The sequence below is a fragment of the Xiphophorus maculatus genome, chromosome 18 (genome assembly GCF_002775205.1).
Source record: "Xiphophorus maculatus strain JP 163 A chromosome 18, X_maculatus-5.0-male, whole genome shotgun sequence".
NCBI classification, from domain to species: Eukaryota; Metazoa; Chordata; class Actinopteri; order Cyprinodontiformes; family Poeciliidae; genus Xiphophorus; species Xiphophorus maculatus.
This window is the reverse complement of record NC_036460.1, coordinates 7,228,074-7,250,549: the sequence shown is the minus strand read 5'-3', so window position 1 is coordinate 7,250,549 and position 22,476 is coordinate 7,228,074. Positions and strand designations below refer to the sequence as shown.

Sequence of the window (22,476 nt, the reverse complement as noted above, 5' to 3'; positions counted from 1 at the left end):
ACACAGAAGCTGATCATGTTTTTCCAGAGGAAACTGGGTGGGAGGCAGTGTACCACCTGTGATATTCATGTCTGTGTTGGGTCTTGCATGAATATTCTGGGTAAATACCTCCAGCTGCTCCTTCATAGAAACCCGTTTTGAAAAAGTGTGTTACTTTTTAAAATAAATCATAGTTTAAAATTTTTTTTTAAATGTTCGATGTAGAACAGTCCAGTCATATTCTTAGATAAGGGTAACATAGCTTACTGCCCAGTTATTGGACAGTGGGCTGTGTTAGCCAAATACTGAGGAAGAAAAAGGAAAATCTTTCTGGTCCAAATTACTTACTTAAAATATACATGTAAACATCTATAAAACAACCTTCCCCTAGGCTGCTGTAATATTTTACAATTCACATCCCTCTTCTGTTCAAACAGGCAGTTACTCTGACTGAAAATGCTTTTGATTTTCTGTTTTCATCGCCTCCAGACACCATTTTCTGTGTAAACAAACAGGCTTTTCTGTAAATAATTTAATGCATATGTGATTATGGTTATTGAATAGCATTCATGTAAACCGTGGGGACATTTAAGACATTGTATGTTTTCAGATTGTATAAGTTTGTGTAGTTTTGATCTCTCAGACTAGCTGCTTGGCTTCAGCTTCTGGTATCAACTTATCTGTATTTATATTTAATGAAAATGCAGTGCAGTTATAAACTGCGGGTTATTGTTAATACCTTGGAAGATATTAATAACCTTTCAAACAACCTCGCTTTAAAAGATCCTGAACTATCCCTTTAAGACCTTATGCCAAAGAGCTCCAGGCTTCCCTCTAGTGACCCACTGTCAACTATTACATAACAGTTTTATTATTATTTTTGGTGAAGGTAACTGATTATTGTGTTAAACATTCCATGATAAATTATTTGTGAGTCTTCTGTCACTATTTAGAGCAGATTTCCATAACAGCATGTTTGGAGTGTGTGAACATTTAAACAGTACAATGTATTAAATCACCCTTCATATCTTAAACTGTCTACAGACCTAAAAACACTTGTCTTCTGACAGACCTTGAAGTTTCCTGGATTTGCCTCTTATATTTTAAGTTTAGTTTTACCCCTTATTACCAAAGTTATATTTGTTTGGAAATTTGGGTCGATATAAACTCATTAGCCCATGCTCAGAGGTCATTCAGACATCATGCCTGTCTGTCATGGTTAATGATTCCACAGAGGAACGTTTTGGTGCTTGCAGTTAAAAACACAAAAATATATCAGGCTGTGAGTTGTGTAAAGTAAACAAAGATAAGGTTTGACTTCAAATAGCACCCATATGTTGCCTAAATATATCGGATGATGCACTGATCAGCCCACCTTGGCTCATCATTTAAAAAGCAGTTTTTCCCTTCAGCTTTGCACTGCATAAATCTACCTGCTGTCTGCCACCACTGCTCAGGAACAGCCATCCACATCCATCTGAATCATGCAGTCTGCCGAATCCAAATTCAACAGAAACAGCATGCTTCTGACCCTGAAGCGATACAGCTCAGCCGTCGGTGACATGGAGAAGACCATCCTCCTGCCAAGCCTGCTGAGAGACGTCCCCTCTGACTGCGAAGCAGCGGATGAGACCTGCAGAGATCTCTACGCCAACTACTTGATGCTGAAGGCCATTCGAAACACAGTGGAGAGCAGCCTGGTTCCCCTGGACGATCAGAAGGCCAAAATCGCCACATTCACCAAGACCCTGGAGCCTTTCCTGGAAGCTGATCCTGAAGCATTATTTCTCTTCCACCTGAGAGGACTGTTTTCTGTGATGAGCGACCTCACAAAGGAGACCCGGAGCCTCACTGACAAATACTTGGACATAATTGGATTGGCAAATTAACGTCAAAACATTTGTTTGCAGACATTGACCTTCAGGGTTTTATTGTAAACGTTTAAACTTCATGGATGTGGAATAAATGGACTTGAGCAAAACTGACAACTTGTGTTTCATTTGCTTGTAGAGAGTAGCTAATTTGTCCTGAAAATAATGCCATAAGTTTTTGTAATTAGTAATGTAGCCATTAATTAGTGATTAGCATTTTGAATGGTGAAATGCTGTTTCCTCCCCCCAGATCTTTGTATTGTATCCAAGGTAAAAGTTTCCACTTTGTTTCCATCTCCAGACATATTTTCCTCAGTCCACTTTTGTTAAACATCAGGGATGTTTTTGAGGCATAAGGAATAGCAATAATTTTCTAATCTCTTAATTTACTGTCAGTTTTGAAAAAATAACTGGAAAGATATGCAGTACATCTTTGTCTCATCATAGTTTATTCTATTTGATTGTAAAATTAAAACTAGAGCAGCATCATTCAGACCGTTCTTATTCATTCTTGGTTTTAAAGCACTTAACATGTAAAAGAAGATGTCCAATTTTTAAGTATTTACTTGTTGGTCACTCATAAAGGTTGATCAAATTTGGCAAGTAAAATCTTAGGCCAAATGATTGGTGCAGCTCCACATAAAATAGTTGTGTCTTATAAATCTTAGAAATATTAAATAGCACAAAACCTGAGTTAGCAGGTTAAACCTCCTTTAAAACTAGAAGATGGTCTTAGCCAGTAAAAGCTCATTTGATTACAGCCAAAATAATAAATAAATGAACTAGGAGTCATTAAAGAAACTTATGATTTGTAAATAAAGACAAAAAAAACTTGTCAATTTCTGTATACTATCCATCCATCCATTATCATACAGCCTTATCCCTAGTGGGTGTTTGGGAGGTCTGTTGGTGCCGATCTCCAGCTGTTAACGGGCGAGAGGCGGTGTACACCCTGAACAGGTCGACAGTCCACCGCAGGGCTTTCTGAATACTACATTAGGACAAGTACACATTTTAGTAGGGTTTGTTTTTATTTACATCTCTATAGTTCATACAATACATTGCAGATTTCACAAACAGGCTGCCTAATAGAAAACTGTCTGTCCTCTCTTTATTCTTCTGTTTGTCCCCCCGGCGCCCACTGAGACTCAGCGAATTGGATGGAACGGCTCGACAATCTCTGCAAAGGTCTTTTTTTCTGGTGATATGAAAGACATGGAGACAAAACATTAGAACAAAAATATGGGCAGCCGTGGTTTAAACTAACGTATAGGTTCAATCAGAATTATAACTTCTAAATAATGTTTAGTAGTTGACACGCGTTGTAATTATTTTTTTAAACATGGTGTAATTCTTAAAGGTAATGAATTGATGACAGCTGTATTTAGGCACCACCATATCAACAGAGTGAACATGCCATAGATACATCAGTGGCATTTTATAACACGTTTTCTAAGCAAACCCTTATGAAGAAGGGACTAAAATGTGAAAAGCAAAACTACTAACCTTTAGTTTCAAATCTTTCAGGGTGGAGTTTAACATACTCATTCATGTCTCGGTCCAGCCTGGCATACGTGTAGTTTTCATATTTTGTAAGATGATAACCGATGTACCAGCCAATAGTTGCAAAAAGGAACTGCCGATGAACACCTGAAAAATAAAATAGGATGCAACTACTTTCAGTGTTGTCTCTCAGAATGACAATTTTGTAGATCTCAAATTATAATGTGACCGTTAACTGCAAGGCAGGCAAACTGACTCGGAGTCATGGACATCACAACACCTTTTACATAGAAAAAATGCACCAATAAAACAAAACAAGACATTAACAGTTTAAAAACCGAAATGCATAACTGTGTTAATGTTACAATGCAGGCAGAATGCGCAGTGTCTGGTCGACTTTCTCAGCAGATCAAAACAGAAACAACAATGCTAACCTGACTTCAGAGGCGGCCTGTGGTTGAAAGCGTTATTGAGCATCGCGCTAAACCAGCCAATACCGGACAGCCACACCGAGTTCCTGTTAACGATTCCGGGAGGAGGGAGACCCTTTCCGTCCTCTGGAACAATCCCCATAACGACAATGTTTAATCTACTTTATGTAGGTTTTTGTCTCGATCTATCGCCTGGGTAGTTTTACCTATCACCTCTCTGTGGGAAGTCAAGGACGGGCGTGCAAGCGAATGAAGTGTCCGGGTACAACAAATGAGGACTGTTAAGGTTCCACTAAAGATGGGTTCAGTTACGTGAGATGCAAAGTGAGTGCAGTATTACGATGGAGGCCACGCTACAAAAAAATGTAAAAGTAAAAAAATAAAAATAATAATAAATCAATAAATTTACGAAAGTGAAGTCGAAATTATTATTTTACTAGATCAGTAGATTAGATCTAGTTTACTAGAATCGCTATAATTTACAAGTTAATATTACCTTAATTTAACCGCGATTTTTAAAAAAAAAGTCAACCTGTAAAACTGTGATATTAAATAATGCCATGTGGTTGAACATTTGGGTACATCTAACGTTTGTGCTGACGCACCTAAGAAAAAACGGTAGGCACTAGTGCAAAAAATGTTGTAGCATTGTTTTTGCATTTATTCCTCATCTTCCCTCCAGATTTCTGAGGCCCCCCACAGAACCCTTTGGAGGCCATCCGGGTGGCTGCAGACCCCTCATTGAAAAACATTGTCTTAGGCATCTTCTTCATCCTCTTGATACTCTCCATCGTCATCTACGGTGGCGTCCTGGTACTGCTGATATTCCGACACCAAGTCATTCATGTTGCTCTCCGCCTCGGTGAACTCCATCTCGTCCATGCCTTCACCGGTGTACCTGTGACATGACAGCATCAGAATCTATCTACACAGTGTACCAACACACCACTGTGCATCACTGAGTCTTACTCACCAGTGAAGGAAAGCCTTGCGGCGGAACATGGCGGTGAACTGCTCCGAAATGCGCTTGAAGAGCTCTTGAATGGCTGTGCTGTTTCCGATGAACGTAGAGGACATCTTGAGTCCACGCGGTGGGATGTCGCAGACGGCTGTCTTTACATTGTTTGGAATCCACTCTACAAAGTAGCTGCTATTCTTGTTCTGCACGTTCAGCATCTGCTCGTCCACCTCTTTCATGGACATCCGGCCTCGGAAGATGACGGCGACTGTGAGGTAACGGCCGTGGCGCGGATCACAAGCTGCCATCATGTTCTTGGCATCAAACATCTGCCGGGTGAGTTCAGGAACTGTCAGGGCCCTTGGAAAAGACAGACATTCAGTAAAAAGAATTTTTTTAGAAAAAGTGGGGCTTTGTTATTAAATAAGGGTGGGTTCGGGGGCAGCATCTTTACCTGTACTGCTGGCTGCCTCGGCTCGTCAGGGGGGCAAAGCCTGGCATGAAGAAGTGCAGTCTGGGAAACGGTACCATGTTAACAGCCAGTTTCCTCAAGTCGGCGTTCAGCTGACCAGGGAATCGTAGACAGGTGGTTACACCACTCATGGTGGCCGAGACCAGGTGGTTCAGATCACCGTAAGTAGGGGTGGTAATTTTTAATGTACGGAAGCAGATGTCATACAGCGCCTCATTGTCAATGCAGAAGGTTTCATCAGTGTTTTCAACCAGCTGATGGACAGAGAGGGTGGCATTATAGGGCTCCACCACAGTGTCTGACACCTGCCATGGGGAGAGAAGAATACCTAGTTTAAGATTTGAAGGAAGCAGCTATGAGGCAAAGCATCATATCTGAACACGAGTGAACGCAGGATATAAACCTTAGGCGATGGCACAACACTGAAAGTGTTCATGATGCGGTCTGGGTACTCCTCCCGGATCTTGCTGATGAGGAGTGTGCCCATGCCAGAGCCGGTGCCTCCTCCCAGGGAGTGGGTGAGCTGGAAGCCCTGCATGCAGTCGCAGCCCTCTGCCTCTTTTCTTGTCACATCCAGGACAGAGTCCACCAGCTCAGCTCCTTCCGTGTAGTGGCCTTTAGCCCAGTTATTACCAGCGCCACTCTGGCCTGTTGGAGGTCAATATATTTTATTAAAAAATATAAATGTCAGCTTTTTTAATTCAATCAAGTCTTGAATTAAAAGTTTAAGAATCGATTGAGGGGATGATATTGCCATGACTAGTTGTCATCATAGTTCATAATTTAATTAAATGTTTTTTTCCCCAAGATTTTCGAAACTTGAACAAAATCGGGTGGTTTTCTTTCGAACAGCTGTATGTTTAGAGAAGCCAGTAGGTGCAGTTTGCTGTTGGGCGATTGATGTCACACCTGCATGTGTTAAGGTACAGGTTTTAGCATGGAAACATCAGCCATACCTCTTTATATGGTCAAGTAAATGTTTTAAACTTAAACAAAATGCTTCCAGTAATATACATACCAAAAACAAAATTGTCAGGTCTAAACACCTGCCCAAAAGGACCAGACCTCACAGCGTCCATAGTGCCTGGCTCCAAGTCAACCAACACGGCACGAGGGACATATTTTCCACCTAGTAGAGAGAGGAAGAGGATATAAAAATTATGCACAGTAACATCTTTGCCTGCTTGACAAAGTAAAATTGGACAAAAAGATCAAAAATAATTTGTGGAAAACAATATGAAATTCATTTCAATGTGCAAGATGTGGATAAAAAACTGTTTGCAGAACATCAGTTGTAGTCATAATTCGTTTACTGTAGCAACTTGTAGCTTGGACTTTTGTGCGTCATTGAAACAGATGCTTAGTAACCATTAAATTAAATTCAAATTAGGCAATGTAACGGCATTCTAGTGGATTTTAACGGTTCTAAAGTGTTTTCTTGAGATATTGAATAACTTCTTTTGGGAAGTAAAATATGAATAAAACCTAAGGCTTCGTTGAAATAAACGCATATCCGTTCCAGCTGCAGGTCGCTGTCTCCGTTGTATCGCCCGGTTTGGTCGATGCCATGTTCATCACTTATTACCTCCCAGAACTACAACGAAAGAGAGGAAAAACTATTACACTAACGGGTTGAGCAGCAGCGTATATTAATTGCATTTTAGCTATTATGTTCATTATTTATTTATTGGCCTCAAAATAATCTAACTTCGCAGTCGGTGTCCTCATGAATTTAGGCCTCCACTTTACAAATATATTTTCTTACCTTTGATCCAATTTGGTTCCCGCATTGGCCAGCTTGAATATGAACAATTTCCCTCATTATTATGAAAGGTTTTCCAATTGTTCAAGGCAAATTTTCTCTCTCTTTTTTTAACGAGCAAAGTTGTGCCTACTGCAGTACTCCATTGGGGTGGGGGTCAGAGAAGAATGATGCTCCACGTTGACTATGGAAAGCCAAACGACTAGGCGATGAGACAACGAGCCAATCGTAAACGGCCTTTGATTGGTCCGTTCAATTTTGATTGGTGTGAACGTCGTGCACTACCTTGGTAACCAAAAACGATTCCAGTACCACTGTTGTAGACAAACACTGTTCCCCAGATGTTGAGTACGTCTGTTAAATGCAGGACTTTCTGTTCCCCTGTGAAAATCTGTTCCCCCTTTGTCTGGCGCACTGCAGTGGGAGAGGCGGATCCGACCATTTTCACGGCCTGGTGGAACAGGGAGAATTTCCTCCAGGATGCACATTTGTGCATGATAATTTGACTTTGCTTCACTTATGAAATGACCGAATTAGGTTAAAGGTAATTTGGCACATTGAGACATGATGTGGCACTGAATCTGGATGTATCTAAAACAGACCTGAACACACTTGTAACCATATGGCTATAATAGGTTATGCATGTAATTATTTTTCTTATTTTTAGGTGTGTAAATATTTATGTAATCTAGACTTAGTTTCTCACTGGCAACCATTGCTGCCGAGCATAAAACCTAACATAGCCAACATGAAATGTATGGTAATATTTAGCAAATATTATATGCTATGGCTGTCCAAGGATTGAAATGCATGCACTTATTTTGCAGAGAAATAATTTTTGGATTAAACAGGTTAATGTCATTTATTGGTCTAAGATTACATGTCCTTTGTATTACATGGCATTTGTATTAAATACCTTAAACTATTTTTCTGTGATTCTATATGAGAACATACTTCCTCTCTTTTCAATAGAAAATAAATGGTTTTAGAACGATCAAAGAGGAAAACAATGTTTCAGCCTGAAAATTACACTTCCTAATGTTTTGTTGCCCCATGGGACAAGAATTAACCAATCATCTTGAAATTTAGGTCGCTCAGTCCTACTATCACACAACACAATCCCTGAGAATTTGAAAGTATTTCCTCTTTAATTGCCAACGTTATGGGAGGGCACCAAATATTTCAGCTATCTGAAATCAGTTGTTCCTCTCCATATATAGGAGCTATTATTGTTTCAAAAACTTCTTAAGTGTGTTTATTCCTCTCATAACAAGTAAAGTCGGAAACATTTGCTCTTTATTTGCTAAAGTGGGCTGAGGGCGAGGAGGTGGGGATATTTCACCTGTCTGAAGGTGAAATTTTCAGGGAAATCTTTGAAGTTCCCAAGTATGATACATGGGAACTTCAAAGACAGTCGCAGAATCTCTTGTGTTTAACACATTTGTTTAAGCTTCCCAAACTTCTTGTGAACGAGCTAGGACGAACTGTTTGCTTCCCAAGCTCAACTCCACACAACATAATTGAGAAACGCTTCACATTTTATGCTTGTTCCTATATAACAAACAAATTCATATATACATTTCCAATGTATGTCTCTAATGCTAACTCCACTAGCATCAAAAATAAACAACTACGCTATTAAATGTTTTTAGTTACTAAGGTGACTCAGCTAACGTTGCTCACGCAAATCAAAATTGAACCGACCAATCAAATACGCTCACGATTCGGTCGTTGTCCAATCGCGTGTTTGGTTTGGAATCATTCATTCAGCCATTCTTTTCAGTACTGCAGCAGGCGCAACATTGTTCTTATTTAAAAATACAAAAATAAATAAAAATAATAAAAATATATTGCTAGTTGAGCGATAGAAAAATCTTTGATAAAAATGAGGGAAATTGTTCATCTTCAAGCTGGCCAATGCGGCAACCAGATTGGAGCAAAGGTAAGAAAATATACTTGTAATACATTTTGTATACTCTATAGTGTCTTTGAGTTTTTAGACATGCGCTATACAAAGAAAATGTTATATAATAATACCGACTGAGAAGTTAGACTTAGTTTGAGCCGAAAAACCCTTAACGTAACCGTTAGCTAAAAAGATATTCGTAGCCGTTGTTTCCGTTACTTTGCTGTTCAACCGGAATATTAAAAAAAAAAAAACAGTTAGCTGAAAGGCTGTCTGGACATACAAAATGAAATAGCATGTCATTAATTCATTTTACATTGTTTATTTACTTTCTATTTATTTTTGCTTTAATTACAGATTTATTCTTTATACCTTTTTTGAAAACTAAGTTATAAGAACTATGGCCCCAATTTCGTTATGCTTGTGTACGTTGACAATAAAATACCTTACTTACTTTAAATAGTAGTGGTTACATTCGATTTTAAACCAATTTTCTTTTAAGTACAGTGATAAAACACCAGCGACGCTGTTTTGGTTACTAAGACGTCACAGTCAAAATTGAATCGACCAATCAAATGCCGTTTATGACTTCTTCGTTGTCCAATCGCGTGTGTGGCTTTCCATAATAATCGTTACGCATAATTTTTTACCCCATTCTTTGGAGTACTGCAGCAGGCACAACTTTGCTCGTTAAAAAAAACAAAACAAACAAAAAAAAAACTAAAAAAAAAAATTCTCGTCGAACTTTCATAGAAATGAGGGAAATTGTTCATCTTCAAGCAGGCCAATGCGGCAACCAGATTGGAGCAAAGGTAAGAAAAATATATGTAAGACTATGGTCTAAATTCGTGGAGACACCGACTGAGAAGTTAGATTTAGTTTAAAGCCAAAAAACTTAAACAGTTAGCCAAAAATACTATTCATAGCCGTTGGTTTCCGTTATATTGCTGCTCAATCCGTTAGTTTAATATTTTTTCCTCTCTCTAGTTCTGGGAGGTAATAAGTGATGAACATGGCATCGATCCAACCGGGGTATACCACGGAGACAGCGACTTACAGCTGGACCGGATCAACGTTTATTACAACGAGGCATCAGGTTTGTTCATACTTTGCTTCACAGATGTTTACTTAGTGGAGGTGAAGTTATTAAATATCTCAAGGAAACATTTTGGTACCGTTACCGTCCACCAGAGGACCGTTACATGGCCTCATTTGACTTTAATTGTTACTAAGCAACCGTTTAAATGATGCACAAAAATCCAAGCTACCAGTTGTTATCATTTTTCTTTCATAACTGCTAAAAACGAATTATGGCAACAACTACCCCAAACAGTTTATAATACACATTTTCATGTTGATATGCATTTCATATTGTTTTCCAGAAATCATTTTTGATACTTTTTTACACCATTTTTGTTTAGTCAAGCATGCGAAGATGTCACTGCGTCTTTGCATAATTTTCCTCTCTCTCTCTCTACTAGGTGGAAAATATGTCCCTCGTGCGGTGTTGGTTGACTTGGAGCCAGGCACAATGGACTCTGTGAGGTCTGGTCCTTTTGGGCAGGTGTTTAGACCTGACAATTTTGTTTTTGGTATGTATATTACTGGAAGCATTTTGTTTTGGTTTAAAAAAAATGAAATGGCCCTATAGGCCTGCCAACCAAAACTGGAATGTTCATTTTCTGTTTAATTTCTCAAAACTTTTTTTTTTTTCACACAAAGAAACCTGGCTGTTCAGTTGGTAATTGTCAAACATTATTGGCAAAAGACTCCACAAAATAAACAGATTTTATTTCAGCGAAGCATGCATTTTTAAAAGAAAAAGAATGTTCCTTTAATGTGTAAGACCGTCTACACTGTTAGATGTGATTAGAGGACAGAGCTAAAGCTGATGTTGCCTCTGTGATGTTGTCTCCCCAAATTGATAGATACGTTAACACATCCAGGTGTTTGAAAGAAACCACTTGACTAAGTTGAAGTTTAAGAAATATTGAAAAAGAAAGGCATTTCATTAAATTGTCAATACATTTTATCGCTGATGTCAACTATGATGCCAATTAGTCAATGGCAATGTCATTCTCTAAATGAAGTATTGGACTTTTTAGAAAGCAAGCAGACTTTATTTTTCTTAAATATTTTGATCTCCAACAGGCCAGAGTGGCGCTGGTAATAACTGGGCTAAAGGCCACTACACGGAAGGAGCTGAGCTGGTGGACTCTGTCCTGGATGTGGTGAGAAAAGAGGCAGAGGGCTGCGACTGCATGCAGGGCTTCCAGCTCACCCACTCCCTGGGAGGAGGCACCGGCTCTGGCATGGGCACACTCCTCATCAGCAAGATCCGGGAGGAGTACCCAGACCGCATCATGAACACTTTCAGTGTTGTGCCATCGCCTAAGGTTTATATCCTGCATTCACTCGTGTTCAGATATGATGCTTTGCCTCATAGCTGCTTCCTTCAAATCTTAAACTAGGTATTCTTCTCTCCCCATGGCAGGTGTCAGACACTGTGGTGGAGCCCTATAATGCCACCCTCTCTGTCCATCAGCTGGTTGAAAACACTGATGAGACCTACTGCATTGACAATGAGGCGCTGTATGACATCTGCTTCCGTACATTAAAACTTACCACCCCTACTTACGGTGATCTGAACCACCTGGTCTCGGCCACCATGAGTGGTGTAACCACCTGTCTACGGTACCCTGGTCAGCTGAACGCTGACTTAAGGAAACTGGCTGTTAACATGGTACCGTTTCCCAGACTGCACTTCTTTATGCCAGGCTTTGCCCCCCTGACGAGCCGAGGCAGCCAGCAGTACAGGTAAAGATGCTGCCCCTGAAACCGCTCTTGTATTATAACAATAATGTTTGTAATATTATAATGTTTTTACAAACAGAAATCTTACTGAATGTCTGTCTTTTCCAAGGGCCCTGACAGTTCCTGAACTCACCCTACAGATGTTTGATGCCAAGAACATGATGGCAGCTTGTGATCCACGCCATGGCCGTTACCTCACAGTCGCCGCCATCTTCCGAGGCCGGATGTCCATGAAGGAGGTGGATGAGCAGATGCTGAACGTGCAGAACAAGAACAGCAGCTACTTTGTAGAGTGGATTCCAAACAATGTAAAGACAGCCGTCTGCGACATCCCCCCGCGTGGACTCAAGATGTCCTCTACGTTCATCGGAAACAGCACAGCCATTCAAGAGCTCTTCAAGCGAATCTCTGAACAGTTCACCGCCATGTTCCGCCGCAAGGCTTTCCTTCACTGGTGAGTAAGATGAGGCACAGTGGTGTGCTGGTGCGCTGCGTAGAGTCTGATGCTGTCATGTCACAGGTACACCGGTGAGGGCATGGACGAGATGGAGTTCACTGAGGCGGAGAGCAACATGAATGACTTGGTGTCGGAATATCAGCAGTACCAGGACGCCACCGCAGAGGAGGAGGGAGAGTTTGAAGAAGAGGGTGAAGAAGATGCCTAAACTACTGTAATATTTTTCAAAGTGGGGGTTGCAGTACTACAAGCTACCTTACATAATTGGATGGAGGATGAGAAATAAATGGAAAATTTTTGCTCTTGACTAATTTTTTGCACTGGTGCACCTAATATTTTTTCATAGATGCACCAGCACAGTAGTTAGATCTACCCAAATGTTTGACCGCATGGCATTTTTAACATTGCACTTTTAAAGGTTGACTTTTTTTTTAATCATTGTTAAATTAAGGTAATACTGACCTGTAAATGATTAAGAATAATGTCAATTTTCAGAACTTTTTCAGTAATATCTTATTTGAAGCAGAATTACTGGCAGTGTTTAAATAGCCTCTGAGGTGAAATATCAACATGTCAAGATAAATCTAAGAAAATCTAAATTAGAAGGTGTTTTAAGGGCTATGGATCTTATGAACATCTTGAACTAGACATTTCATTACATTCAAGTCATTTTTCTCGTGAAATATTTCCAATTTGAACTTAGTGAAGGGAAATTTTTCTTATGTAGCATTAAACTATGTTATCATGTCAGCCTCTACTAATGATCTGTGTGCTGCCATTAAAGCTGTAGATGCATTGTGGTTTTTCAATGCAAAATGTATTAGAACCACTTACAAATGCACATTTGCCAGGGTAGTTTTCCCTGACAGAATGTGGACCTGTTTCATTTCCTTCAAACTGCTTGATAGAATTACTTTCAATGTAGATCTGTGAGAAGTAATAATTTGGGTGTAGCTTTAATTAGTCATTATATTTTTCAGGATTTTTTATTTAATATTAATTTATGTGGTCTAAAAAGGTCTTATAAAAATAGTTTACAGCCGTTTCCAGTGATGAACTCAGGTATTTTTTTCTGTTTTGTTTTCAGAAGATAAAACCTTTGGTGACATAACACTATTACAGTCAACAGGACTTTTATAGGACATCGCCAAACGGCTTTTTTCTTCTTGCTAACGACGTATATTTAGTTTAAATCTTCATAAATTGATTTAATGATTTTTCCTTTTTTTTATCATAAAATTGAATCCTTTTTTCAATCAATATGAAATATAAGAGGTAAACAAAATAATAAAAAATAATGTATTGAAACGTTATTTGCCGTCTGTCAAGCTACTTCTGGCATAGCAGAGCCAACTAAAATCAGAAGGTATGAAAGAGTATTTATGCTAAACCAATGTAAACAATTATTGAATAGAGAATAAAAGTAAGAAAAAACATTCTTAAAGTTGATGTTTCTTTGCACATTTTGTAAGCATTGTGTGTGTGTTTGCAAAGGGAATCCCTGCCCACAAACAAATGTTGTTTGGGAACCTCTGGCCTTAGCAGAAATTAGTGGTTTTCCTCCCGGTGGGGCAGCATTGTACAGGTGAAGCCAATTATTGCCTTTCAATGGTTTCTGCTGTATTGAAGTATCAAACCAATAATGTCCAAGGTGTTGTGGTGATGTGCTGAAGGGGTAATGTTAGAAATGGTTGAAGGTTCTTAAAGAGACAGGGGCCAATTTCAAGGTGTCAGACATGGCTATGATGGGAAGTCGAATTTCTTTTACGTTATGTTTGATATAAACAGCATTTTTATATCAACTTAAGATAACATAGTGACTTGATTGTGCTATAAAATGGCACCATCTGTGCAGAAAATGTTATACTGCCCTTTTAAATCAGTAATACTGTCTCTTGGAGCATCTTGAATGTTTTGCTACATAGAAGTGAGCTGTTTGTTCACTAATCAAACCTTTCGTTGCTCATAATTTTTCACTAGGACTGTGAAGGCTAGTGTCTTCAAGATATTGTAACTCCTCCAGTCTGACCAGACTCGCATCTACTGCTCAGATGATAAGTTGTTTCAAAGCTCTTTTACTGAAACTCTGACAAGTCAGTCCATCTTTTGAGACTTAACAACTTTCTGATTGTGACTTATTTACCATTTTATTGATTGCACTGCATTACTAACTTAATACTTTTTCTTGTATGTTCATAGATTTTAATAAAGGTTTTCACCTTGGTGTTATGCTATGAAAACCTTTTTTGTCACGGGTCCTTAACAGTGATATTTACACAAATTCAACACAAATCTGAAAAATTGTGAACTAGCCCCTAACACATTATCTCAAAGAGTTTAAGGCTGCCCTCTAGTGACAACTGTAAACTATTACAAAACATTTGTTATTATTTTAGTAAGAGTAACCGTCTTGGTTGTGTTCAAAGCATTTTATGATCATAATTTGTCATCTGTCACTATTCACAGCAGGTTTTTATGGCAGCAGTATTTGAACAATTCAATGTTTAAATTACCCTTCATATTTTGAACTGTTTGCAAACTTAAAGCACTTGTGTGATGGCAGACCATGTGGCTTCCTGGATTTGCTTCTCTTATAAGTTTGTTATTAACACTTATTATTCAAGTTATTTTTATTTGTAAATTTGGCTTTATATGAACTAATTAGTGTAAATTCTAAGGCAGGACTGTCCTTGGAGCCATTTGGCGCACCTTCAATTGTTCCTCTGTGGACCATTGGAAAATATGGTTGATGCAGATTGGAGACTTTTTTTATTCTTTACTTAGAGCACAGTTATTACTGACAAATTAAAAATGACACTTTCCCTTAATTTCATAGACTACTACTTAGAAACATACTTGGAGAACCCTAATCTGATTTTAATTAATTTATCAAACCTAGTTGCTGGCATTTTTTAGACGGAGTGACCCAGATCCTGTTCTTATTGCTGAGAGTAATCTTTTCATCCAAACCCAAACGAATTTGCAAACTAGATGTCTTTTTATTAATAATTTTTTTAAAACTTTAACTTTAGAATCTACAGTGATTTAAACGTCCATTCCCTACAAAAAACTCGGATTTCTTTACTTGTTTAATTAGAATTACTGTTTGCTTAGTTTACTGTTGAGCTCTGAAAAAATACGCTGTAATTTTGTTTATGGTTTTAGATTTTTATTTATTGGCCCAAAATGTTTGGACACCACTGCTAAGGTCATTGAAACATCATGATTAAATATTCACAGAGGAACACTTGGTTATTGCAGATTAAATGATCAAAAAATCTCCGACTGTGTGTTGTGAAAAGTAAATAAAGATAAGGTTTGACTCCAAATAGCACCCAAATGTCGCCTTAATATAATGCATGATGCATTGCTCAACCAACCTTTGCTTATCATTTGCAGTCTTTGCCTGCAGTTTTGCACTGAAAAAAAGCTACATAAATGCATAATAATGTTAAAGCATTTGGCAGATGCTATTATCCAAAGACTTACAAATAAGTAAATAACACGAGTTTAGAATTAGAAATACTTTTTCTTGTTCCTCATTGGAGAAAGTCATGTGTAACAACATCATCAGTACCAGAAGGCTCACACAAAATATCAAAAAGTGTTACAATAAGAGTAACAATAACACAATTATAAGATCAAAGACACAGCTGAGATATAAGAAAAGATGTATTACGATCTAAGGTATGTGTAACGGAGTAGGATTACTTTCTTTCCTTGAATATACATGACTCCTTTCGTTCCAAATCTCTGGGTGGAGTTTAAAATACGGTACTCATTTTTGTCTTGGTTCAGCCTGCCGCAGGTTTAGTGATAATGTTTAAATTAATTTGTTTAGGCATATTGTGATCTATAGTCTGTGCAGTCCTTGAATTCATCTACCACCTCTCCGTAGGAAGTCAAGGACATGTGTGCAAGCGAAAGAAGAGTCCGGGCACAGCAAATGAGGGCGGTTTAGGTTCCACCTACAATGGGTTCTGTTGCGGCAGCTGCGACGTTGAGTGGCAGTTTTGTTTCTGTTTTGTTTTTATTTTATCACTTAATTTTTGATAGGAAAGCATGAAAATCTGGTGGCTGTAAATGTTATTGGTAAATGTCTGTGTGATAACGAATAATGAAAAGTGCAGTAAAAATAAAATGTAGAATATCATCATTCATTATGTTCATACAATATAACCGAAAATCCATTCTAAAGCAGTGGATACTCCTTGATAATGAATAATTATGTAATAAAAACAGAATTTAAAATTTTGAATTTCTTAAATTGTTCAATTATCAGTGTCGGTGAACACAATTAATAATAAAATTTAGATATTCTATAACTTTAAGAAAGTGTTTATTGCACGGCGAACATGCCACTCATAACATGGCGGACGCGCTCACGTACGGTTTTTAGATGTCTCCTAGCAACAAAGACAAGAAGACTAAACCATTTTTGTGAGCTAACAGCTAACTTTCACTTACATAAGTGTTGGTAGCTTCTGACTGGGTATGTCTTTTTGTAATATATCAAACTTAAAACATAAACAGTGTTTTAAACAAAAAAAAAAAACAGTTTATTAAATACAGTGGTGTTGAACTTGGCTGATTAGCAGTCCACGAGTGGCTGTAAAGCTAATGACATCATTGAGTGTGCACTTTCCTCCTCCCTCCTCCTTGATCAGAGAGGCTGCTGCTACTGAGCTGCCTAGGACACACAGCTCTCAGCCGGGGGAATTATGCCCTGCCCAGCAGCGGCTGCTTTGCCTATTTGAAGAGCCGAACCTATGCATACCAAGTAGTTATAAGTCCGGGGCTATCCCCGTGATTATTGGTAAGTGCAAACAGTTTTTGGGGGTGTTTTTTTTGCGTTGATGCAGTGCTCTGACTGTGATTTTTCCTTCCCTCCTGCATCTGCAGAAGCTGCGAAAATGGCTAGAATCGCAAGGTAGCCTCGCTATTAGCTACTGTTGCTAGCTTCGCTCTACTAGGTATCAAGTTAGCTTGAAGATAAATCATTTTTGACAGGGATTAGAATATTAAATCAGATTAAACATGAACCGCGGGCCACGGTGTTTGGATTTAACATGGGTAAAGGATTAATAAACTCCACGACAGGGTAAAGAGGTGCATTCTACTTGGAAGCTTAAGCTGTTAATTTAATGTAAAAAAAAAAAAAAACTACGGCGGAGGACATTAACATAGGTTCGTGTGAGCAAGCAACAAGCAGTTTGTCTGCCTGAAATGCATTTGTGACGGATTTGATTTGCAGGCACGACTCCCCACAGAGCAGAATAGATGTAACCGTGTCCCCCCCCCCAACATTTCTATTAATGTTTATTAAATATTGCTTTTACGCACACGCATTATAAATATTAGTAATGCATCAATATGGAAGCTTGGGCCAATACCCAACATTTATAACTCCTCACTTGACTACTCCTAGAAATTCTGTCCATAAATGTTACAAACCGTTATTGCTGTTATGCCTGTTAATCAATTTTTGCCAATATTGATAAATTTGGATCACTCAGAGCTCTAATTTAGCAAATGCTTGTTCTACAAGTATAACCACTACAATCACACATCACGATCACAATTGCATGCCACACCTCTTTAGATCCGTGTAGGTAAAGCATTTGGAAAACCAATTATCCATTATACACTACTTGGCCTTGAACTATTACTTAAAAATTCCAATAAAACACATTAAAGTTTGTGGTTACAATATGACGAAATGTGTAAAAGTTCAAGGACCATGAACATTTACGAAAGGCACTTCATTCATAACAGTGGTGTATAGTGGTGCACCGATTGATTGGCCGGCCAATTGATTGCTCCTGATTTTTGGTGATTGTAGCTGGCCGAACTTTTCCATCTATCTCATTTACATTTAATTAGCCATTTGGGCATTTTATTTTTGTAGTACAAGGACTCCTAAAACTTATATATTTGTGGTTTAAGTTGTATTTTTAATTTGCCCTTAACTGACCTCAAAACTTTGTGATTTTTGTCAAAGCAAAATACAACTGTGCAGTTTATTTTTGCAAAGTGGCTCAAAACAGGATTGCAATATAACCTGGAGTGAATGTTGTTTTTTTTTAATGTAAGAAATGAAAGACTAAAGGATCAGATTTTTTTAGTTCAGTTTACCTGTAGTTTGATCAGCAATGAGCTAATTTTTCATTTATAATTTAGGCCACTACCTCATTTGCGGTTAAAACAAACTTGTATTGTTTACCAGGTATTTTTCAATGTGTTTCAATAAAATAAAATTGGAGCACTGAATGTGTATTGTAACCTTGTAACACCTGACAGTTTTAGGTAATTAAAAGCAATTTTGAGCAATTTTGTCATTTTGAATTCAAAAATTTCTTTACAGGTTATTATGAGCATGGAAGATTATGACTACCTGTTCAAAATAGTTCTCATAGGAAATGCTGGAGTTGGAAAGACATGTCTCGTCCGGCGCTTTACTCAGGTCTGTGTTTTGCCAATATGTTGTCATTCTTATCAAACACACGAATGTCAGAGTTTTTAATTCTAAATTTCTACTTAAATTGTAGGGGCTTTTCCCACCTGGACAAGGGGCTACTATTGGAGTGGATTTCATGATTAAAACTGTGGAAATCAATGGGGAGAAGGTCAAGGTACACCCAAACCACAGAGAGGTTTACAAAGTGGAGAAGAATGCTCTGCTAATGATTTACTTTTAAATAGCCAGATAATTGCATGTGTCATTTGCTTTGTTTTACAGTTGCAGATATGGGATACAGCTGGACAGGAGAGATTTCGCTCCATTACTCAGAGTTACTACCGTAGTGCCAACGCCCTTATCCTCACATATGACATTACCTGTGAGGACTCCTTTCGGTGCCTTCCAGAGTGGCTGAAGGAGATTGAGCAGTATGCCAACAACCAAGTGGTGACTATATTAGTCGGTAAGAAAGTCGTGCTTTCTTCTATTATTTTCTGAACATAACATGATATGGGCTGTAATGCTATTTTGGTGTTGATTTCCTTTTGGGTTTGTTGAATCTTGTCAAATATTACAATATTAGGTTCTCTGCGCTAACCAAATTAACTGTAAGGATCCTCCCTTTGGATCTTCTTTCAATAGATCATGAATATATTATAGAAAATGACTTACAGAACTACTTGCCAATGCAGGTACAAAATACTCAATTAGTAGTAACGAATTGATACATGGTCAGAAGTAAATGGCCCACAAGGTATGAAACAATGGAATCTCCAATAGCACCAAACAAATTCCTTGTCTTGTTTGGTGATTTCTATAAAATGTCAGTCAAAAAAAAGACAAATTTTCTGGGATAAAGCACTCCCACTCAGAGCCTTTGTTGAAATTCATCCCCCACATGCAGGCACACACATACACCTCCACGCCCATCTGTTTCGTTACACTCTGCTCTGTCAGAGTGGCGCTCAGAATAACATTTCCCAATGCATGTGACGTTAGTTGGCTGATTTGTTTTGCCCGTTCTCTTTTAGGTAATAAAATAGATCTGGCAGACAAGAGAGAGGTTCTCAGGCAGAGGGCCGAAGACTTCGCTCAGGCTCAGAGCATGCTCTATCTGGAGACGTCGGCCAAAGAGTCCGACAACGTCGAGAAACTCTTCCTTGACCTGGCGTGCGAACTCATTCGAGAAGCCAAGCAGAACAAGCTCGACAACAATGACACTGCCCCAATGCCCGGTGAGGGTAAAACCATCAGTTATTTGAACTGCTGCAGCCTCAATTAAAGGGAGCTCAGCTGCCCGGCTGCGGTAACTCGGTAGCCATTGACTGTAGAGCGTAGATGGCTGAGCCCCAATGCCTCCGTCCTGCTAAGATGGCATAAAGCCAACACTTAGTTTGGTCATGTTTTTCCCATGCCTTTTATACGCAGTACAAAGGAGCTAGTTGATTTTAGTTTTTAAAAGTGCTATCATTAAAGCCAGTATCCTCACTGGATCAGGATGAACAGGTGCACATCAATCCATTAAAATATCATCAAGACGTTAATTTAAATCACTAATTCAATTTAAGAAGTGAAATTTACACATTATGTGGATTCATTATGAACAGAGTGATATATTTTGGTTGCAGTTATTTACTTCTGGAGCTTTTCATCTTTCTCTTGACAGTACTCGGACAGTACTAAATGAGGTTTTACACAGGCCTGTTTGTTTTTTAATTCAGTATATATATACCATGGTCATTAATGCAGAGATTGGAAGTTTTGGCAGTGTGGGCAGGTGTCAAGATCTGCTGGAAACGGAAGTCAACATTGTCAGCAGAAGGAAGAGTGAAGTGCTCTTCCATGGTAGGTGACTGTGGACTTCAGAATAAACTGTGCTCCAACACCAGCGGATGATTCGATTCCCCAAAAATTTACTCACTGTGGAAACTTCACACCAGACCTTAAGCAACTTGGATTTTGTTCTTCTCCACTCTTCCTGCATCCAAATGAAATACAAATTTTACTTTCATCTGAAAAGACGACAGACGTTTTTTCTCCTTAGGTAAGGCACCTCCGACACATCTGACATCATCTCTGGTTCAGGAGTGGCTTACACAATTAATGCCACTGTTGTCGTACATTTCCAGGATACGTCAGCAGTCTGTGAACAGCCAGCTTCTTTAACAATGCCTTTTGGTATCTTACCCTCCTTTTAGAAGGTGACTCCGACTCTGCATGATACCTGCCACATCAGTTGTATTTCCAATGAAAAACTTCCAATGAAAAAACATTTCTACATTCAAAATCCCTTTTAGAAATATATTGCTCTGTGTGTAATGAATTTATAACATTTTAAAGGTTTCACTTAACTCAATTAGTTCATTTTTTTTTTTTTTTATCATAACCCAATTTCTTCAGATGCACTTATGTTTGACTGATGATGTGGGTGATCTGGGTAGGGCTTAGAAACAGCAGGACTTTCCAGTTTGGCCTTTGGGATTCATTTCTCATCCGACATCAGTATTCACCAGCAGTATTACGAGAGCAAAAAGTTTTGCCAGGTATATTGTTACAAATCGGATGACAATTTTAGTGAACATTGGGGTTTATTAGTTATCAGTAACATGTTTACAAGCACTACATTTTGGAGATTACTACGGTTGAACAGGCTGAAAATGTAACATAAAATCTGTTGGATGTTTATTTTCCCTCTGCTCTGAGAATCACATCACATGACAGCTTTGTCATTTTTAAATCATTTTTTTGCACCTGTCATTACATACTGTGAAGCATTTTTTTCCCCCAAATTTGACTTTTTACTTGCTGCTAGAACATGTTTTTATGTCATAAAAACTGAACCACATATAAAACCTACAGTATTGTGCATTGCTATTAATATTTTTTTAGTACATTGGCAGTTTTAGTGATTGCTGATTTAGTTTGAAACAGTTGGAAAGCCTTTTATCAGTAAAATATCAGTAGATTTTTCTTTATGATTGTCAGCTGTTTTCTTTAACATACACGTGAATATTCCTGCATTTGTCAGTGCTGGTCATGAAATAGTTTCAAGGGGCTGTGTCCATGTAATTTTATATAACTTGTTGTATTTCATACAATGCTTTCTGTGAATTTATTTTGTTGTCAGCATGGTAGTGTCTAAAATGATCTTTTATTCATTTGCCATAACTACAGGCTGCTGTATTGCACAATGCCATATACTGCACACTTAGTTCTTTTTTTTTAACTGTAACACTTAGTGTTTTCTTGTACAGATTTATTACTATAGTACATCTTGGCACTTTTATTGTATGATTTTGTACCTTCAGTTTTTTTCTCATTTGCTAGAAGTGCCAGAGTTATGTTATTTCTTGTGCTTTAGGTTTAAGAGGAGATACTTGTGCTTAATTCTTTACATCTTCCTGTCAACTTCAATGGGATTTACATCTGAAAGGCTGTTTGAATTGTTGTGTTTTTTCCTTTTGTGTACAAAAATAATCCCTAAATTACTGTGTATATCATTAAACAGCTACACTAATTATTGACAATTTGTCCTCTGTTATTATTTTTGCTTGTAATGGCCAGATTTTCTTAGTTTTTAAAAAATATTTTAAACAAACAATTCACTCTCTGTACTTTTTACCAAAAAAGAAAGACAAAGCAAAAGATATAGTCATACTAAATTTGCAGGCCTCCGGAGTTGACGTGAGTTTGTCCTGCTTTATAAAATTGGTTAGAAATGAACTGACAACTCTATTAAATGTAATCTGGGGGTAGTAAGTAACATTGAAATGAAAAAAATGTGTAGGGCTCTATTATTAAATATCATAATTCCAGATTTTGAGCATTGCTGAATCAACTTTGGAATTTGTTGCATCTTTCTT

General features: G+C 38.1%; 5 protein-coding genes across 6 annotated transcripts; 3 read left to right on the top strand and 2 right to left on the bottom strand.

Annotated features, from left to right (window-relative positions):
* The first annotated feature begins 1,381 nt into the window (after window positions 1-1,381).
* Window positions 1,382-1,964, top strand: LOC102216640 (mid1-interacting protein 1-B-like). Its single transcript, XM_005796831.2, has one exon. The coding sequence runs from the start codon at window positions 1,464-1,466 to the stop codon at window positions 1,866-1,868; it is 405 nt and encodes a 134-aa protein (XP_005796888.1). The 5' UTR covers window positions 1,382-1,463; the 3' UTR covers window positions 1,869-1,964.
* An 896-nt stretch (window positions 1,965-2,860) lies between these two features.
* On the bottom strand, window positions 2,861-4,057 carry LOC102216903 (NADH dehydrogenase [ubiquinone] 1 subunit C2-like). Its single transcript, XM_005796832.2, has 3 exons — window positions 3,788-4,057; window positions 3,357-3,500; window positions 2,861-3,048 (listed from the first exon to the last, which is right to left on the bottom strand). The coding sequence occupies exons 1-3, from the start codon at window positions 3,924-3,926 to the stop codon at window positions 2,999-3,001; spliced, it is 333 nt and encodes a 110-aa protein (XP_005796889.1). The 5' UTR covers window positions 3,927-4,057; the 3' UTR covers window positions 2,861-2,998.
* Window positions 4,058-4,432: 375 nt separating this feature from the next.
* LOC102231664 (tubulin beta chain-like) lies at window positions 4,433-7,117 on the bottom strand. Its single transcript, XM_005796888.3, has 7 exons — window positions 6,980-7,117; window positions 6,700-6,808; window positions 6,233-6,343; window positions 5,618-5,862; window positions 5,197-5,519; window positions 4,758-5,102; window positions 4,433-4,682 (listed from the first exon to the last, which is right to left on the bottom strand). The coding sequence occupies exons 1-7, from the start codon at window positions 7,034-7,036 to the stop codon at window positions 4,541-4,543; spliced, it is 1,332 nt and encodes a 443-aa protein (XP_005796945.2). The 5' UTR covers window positions 7,037-7,117; the 3' UTR covers window positions 4,433-4,540.
* Window positions 7,118-8,769: 1,652 nt separating this feature from the next.
* On the top strand, window positions 8,770-12,451 carry LOC102217151 (tubulin beta-4B chain-like). Of its 2 annotated transcripts, none has more exons than XM_005796833.2 (7): window positions 8,770-8,918; window positions 9,870-9,978; window positions 10,364-10,474; window positions 11,034-11,278; window positions 11,377-11,699; window positions 11,806-12,150; window positions 12,217-12,451. In XM_005796833.2, exons 1-7 carry the CDS (start codon window positions 8,862-8,864, stop codon window positions 12,359-12,361), a joined length of 1,335 nt encoding a protein of 444 aa, XP_005796890.1. In that variant the 5' UTR covers window positions 8,770-8,861; the 3' UTR covers window positions 12,362-12,451. The 2 variants fall into 2 exon arrangements, with proteins under 2 accessions (XP_005796890.1, XP_005796891.1); XM_005796834.2 differs by lacking the exon at window positions 8,770-8,918 and adding an exon at window positions 9,557-9,694.
* Window positions 12,452-16,817: 4,366 nt separating this feature from the next.
* Window positions 16,818-22,140, top strand: rab30 (RAB30, member RAS oncogene family). Its single transcript, XM_005796836.2, has 5 exons — window positions 16,818-16,969; window positions 18,518-18,616; window positions 18,702-18,785; window positions 18,893-19,076; window positions 19,645-22,140. Exons 2-5 carry the CDS (start codon window positions 18,524-18,526, stop codon window positions 19,893-19,895), a joined length of 612 nt encoding a protein of 203 aa, XP_005796893.1. The 5' UTR covers window positions 16,818-16,969; window positions 18,518-18,523; the 3' UTR covers window positions 19,896-22,140.
* The last annotated feature ends 336 nt before the right edge of the window (window positions 22,141-22,476 follow it).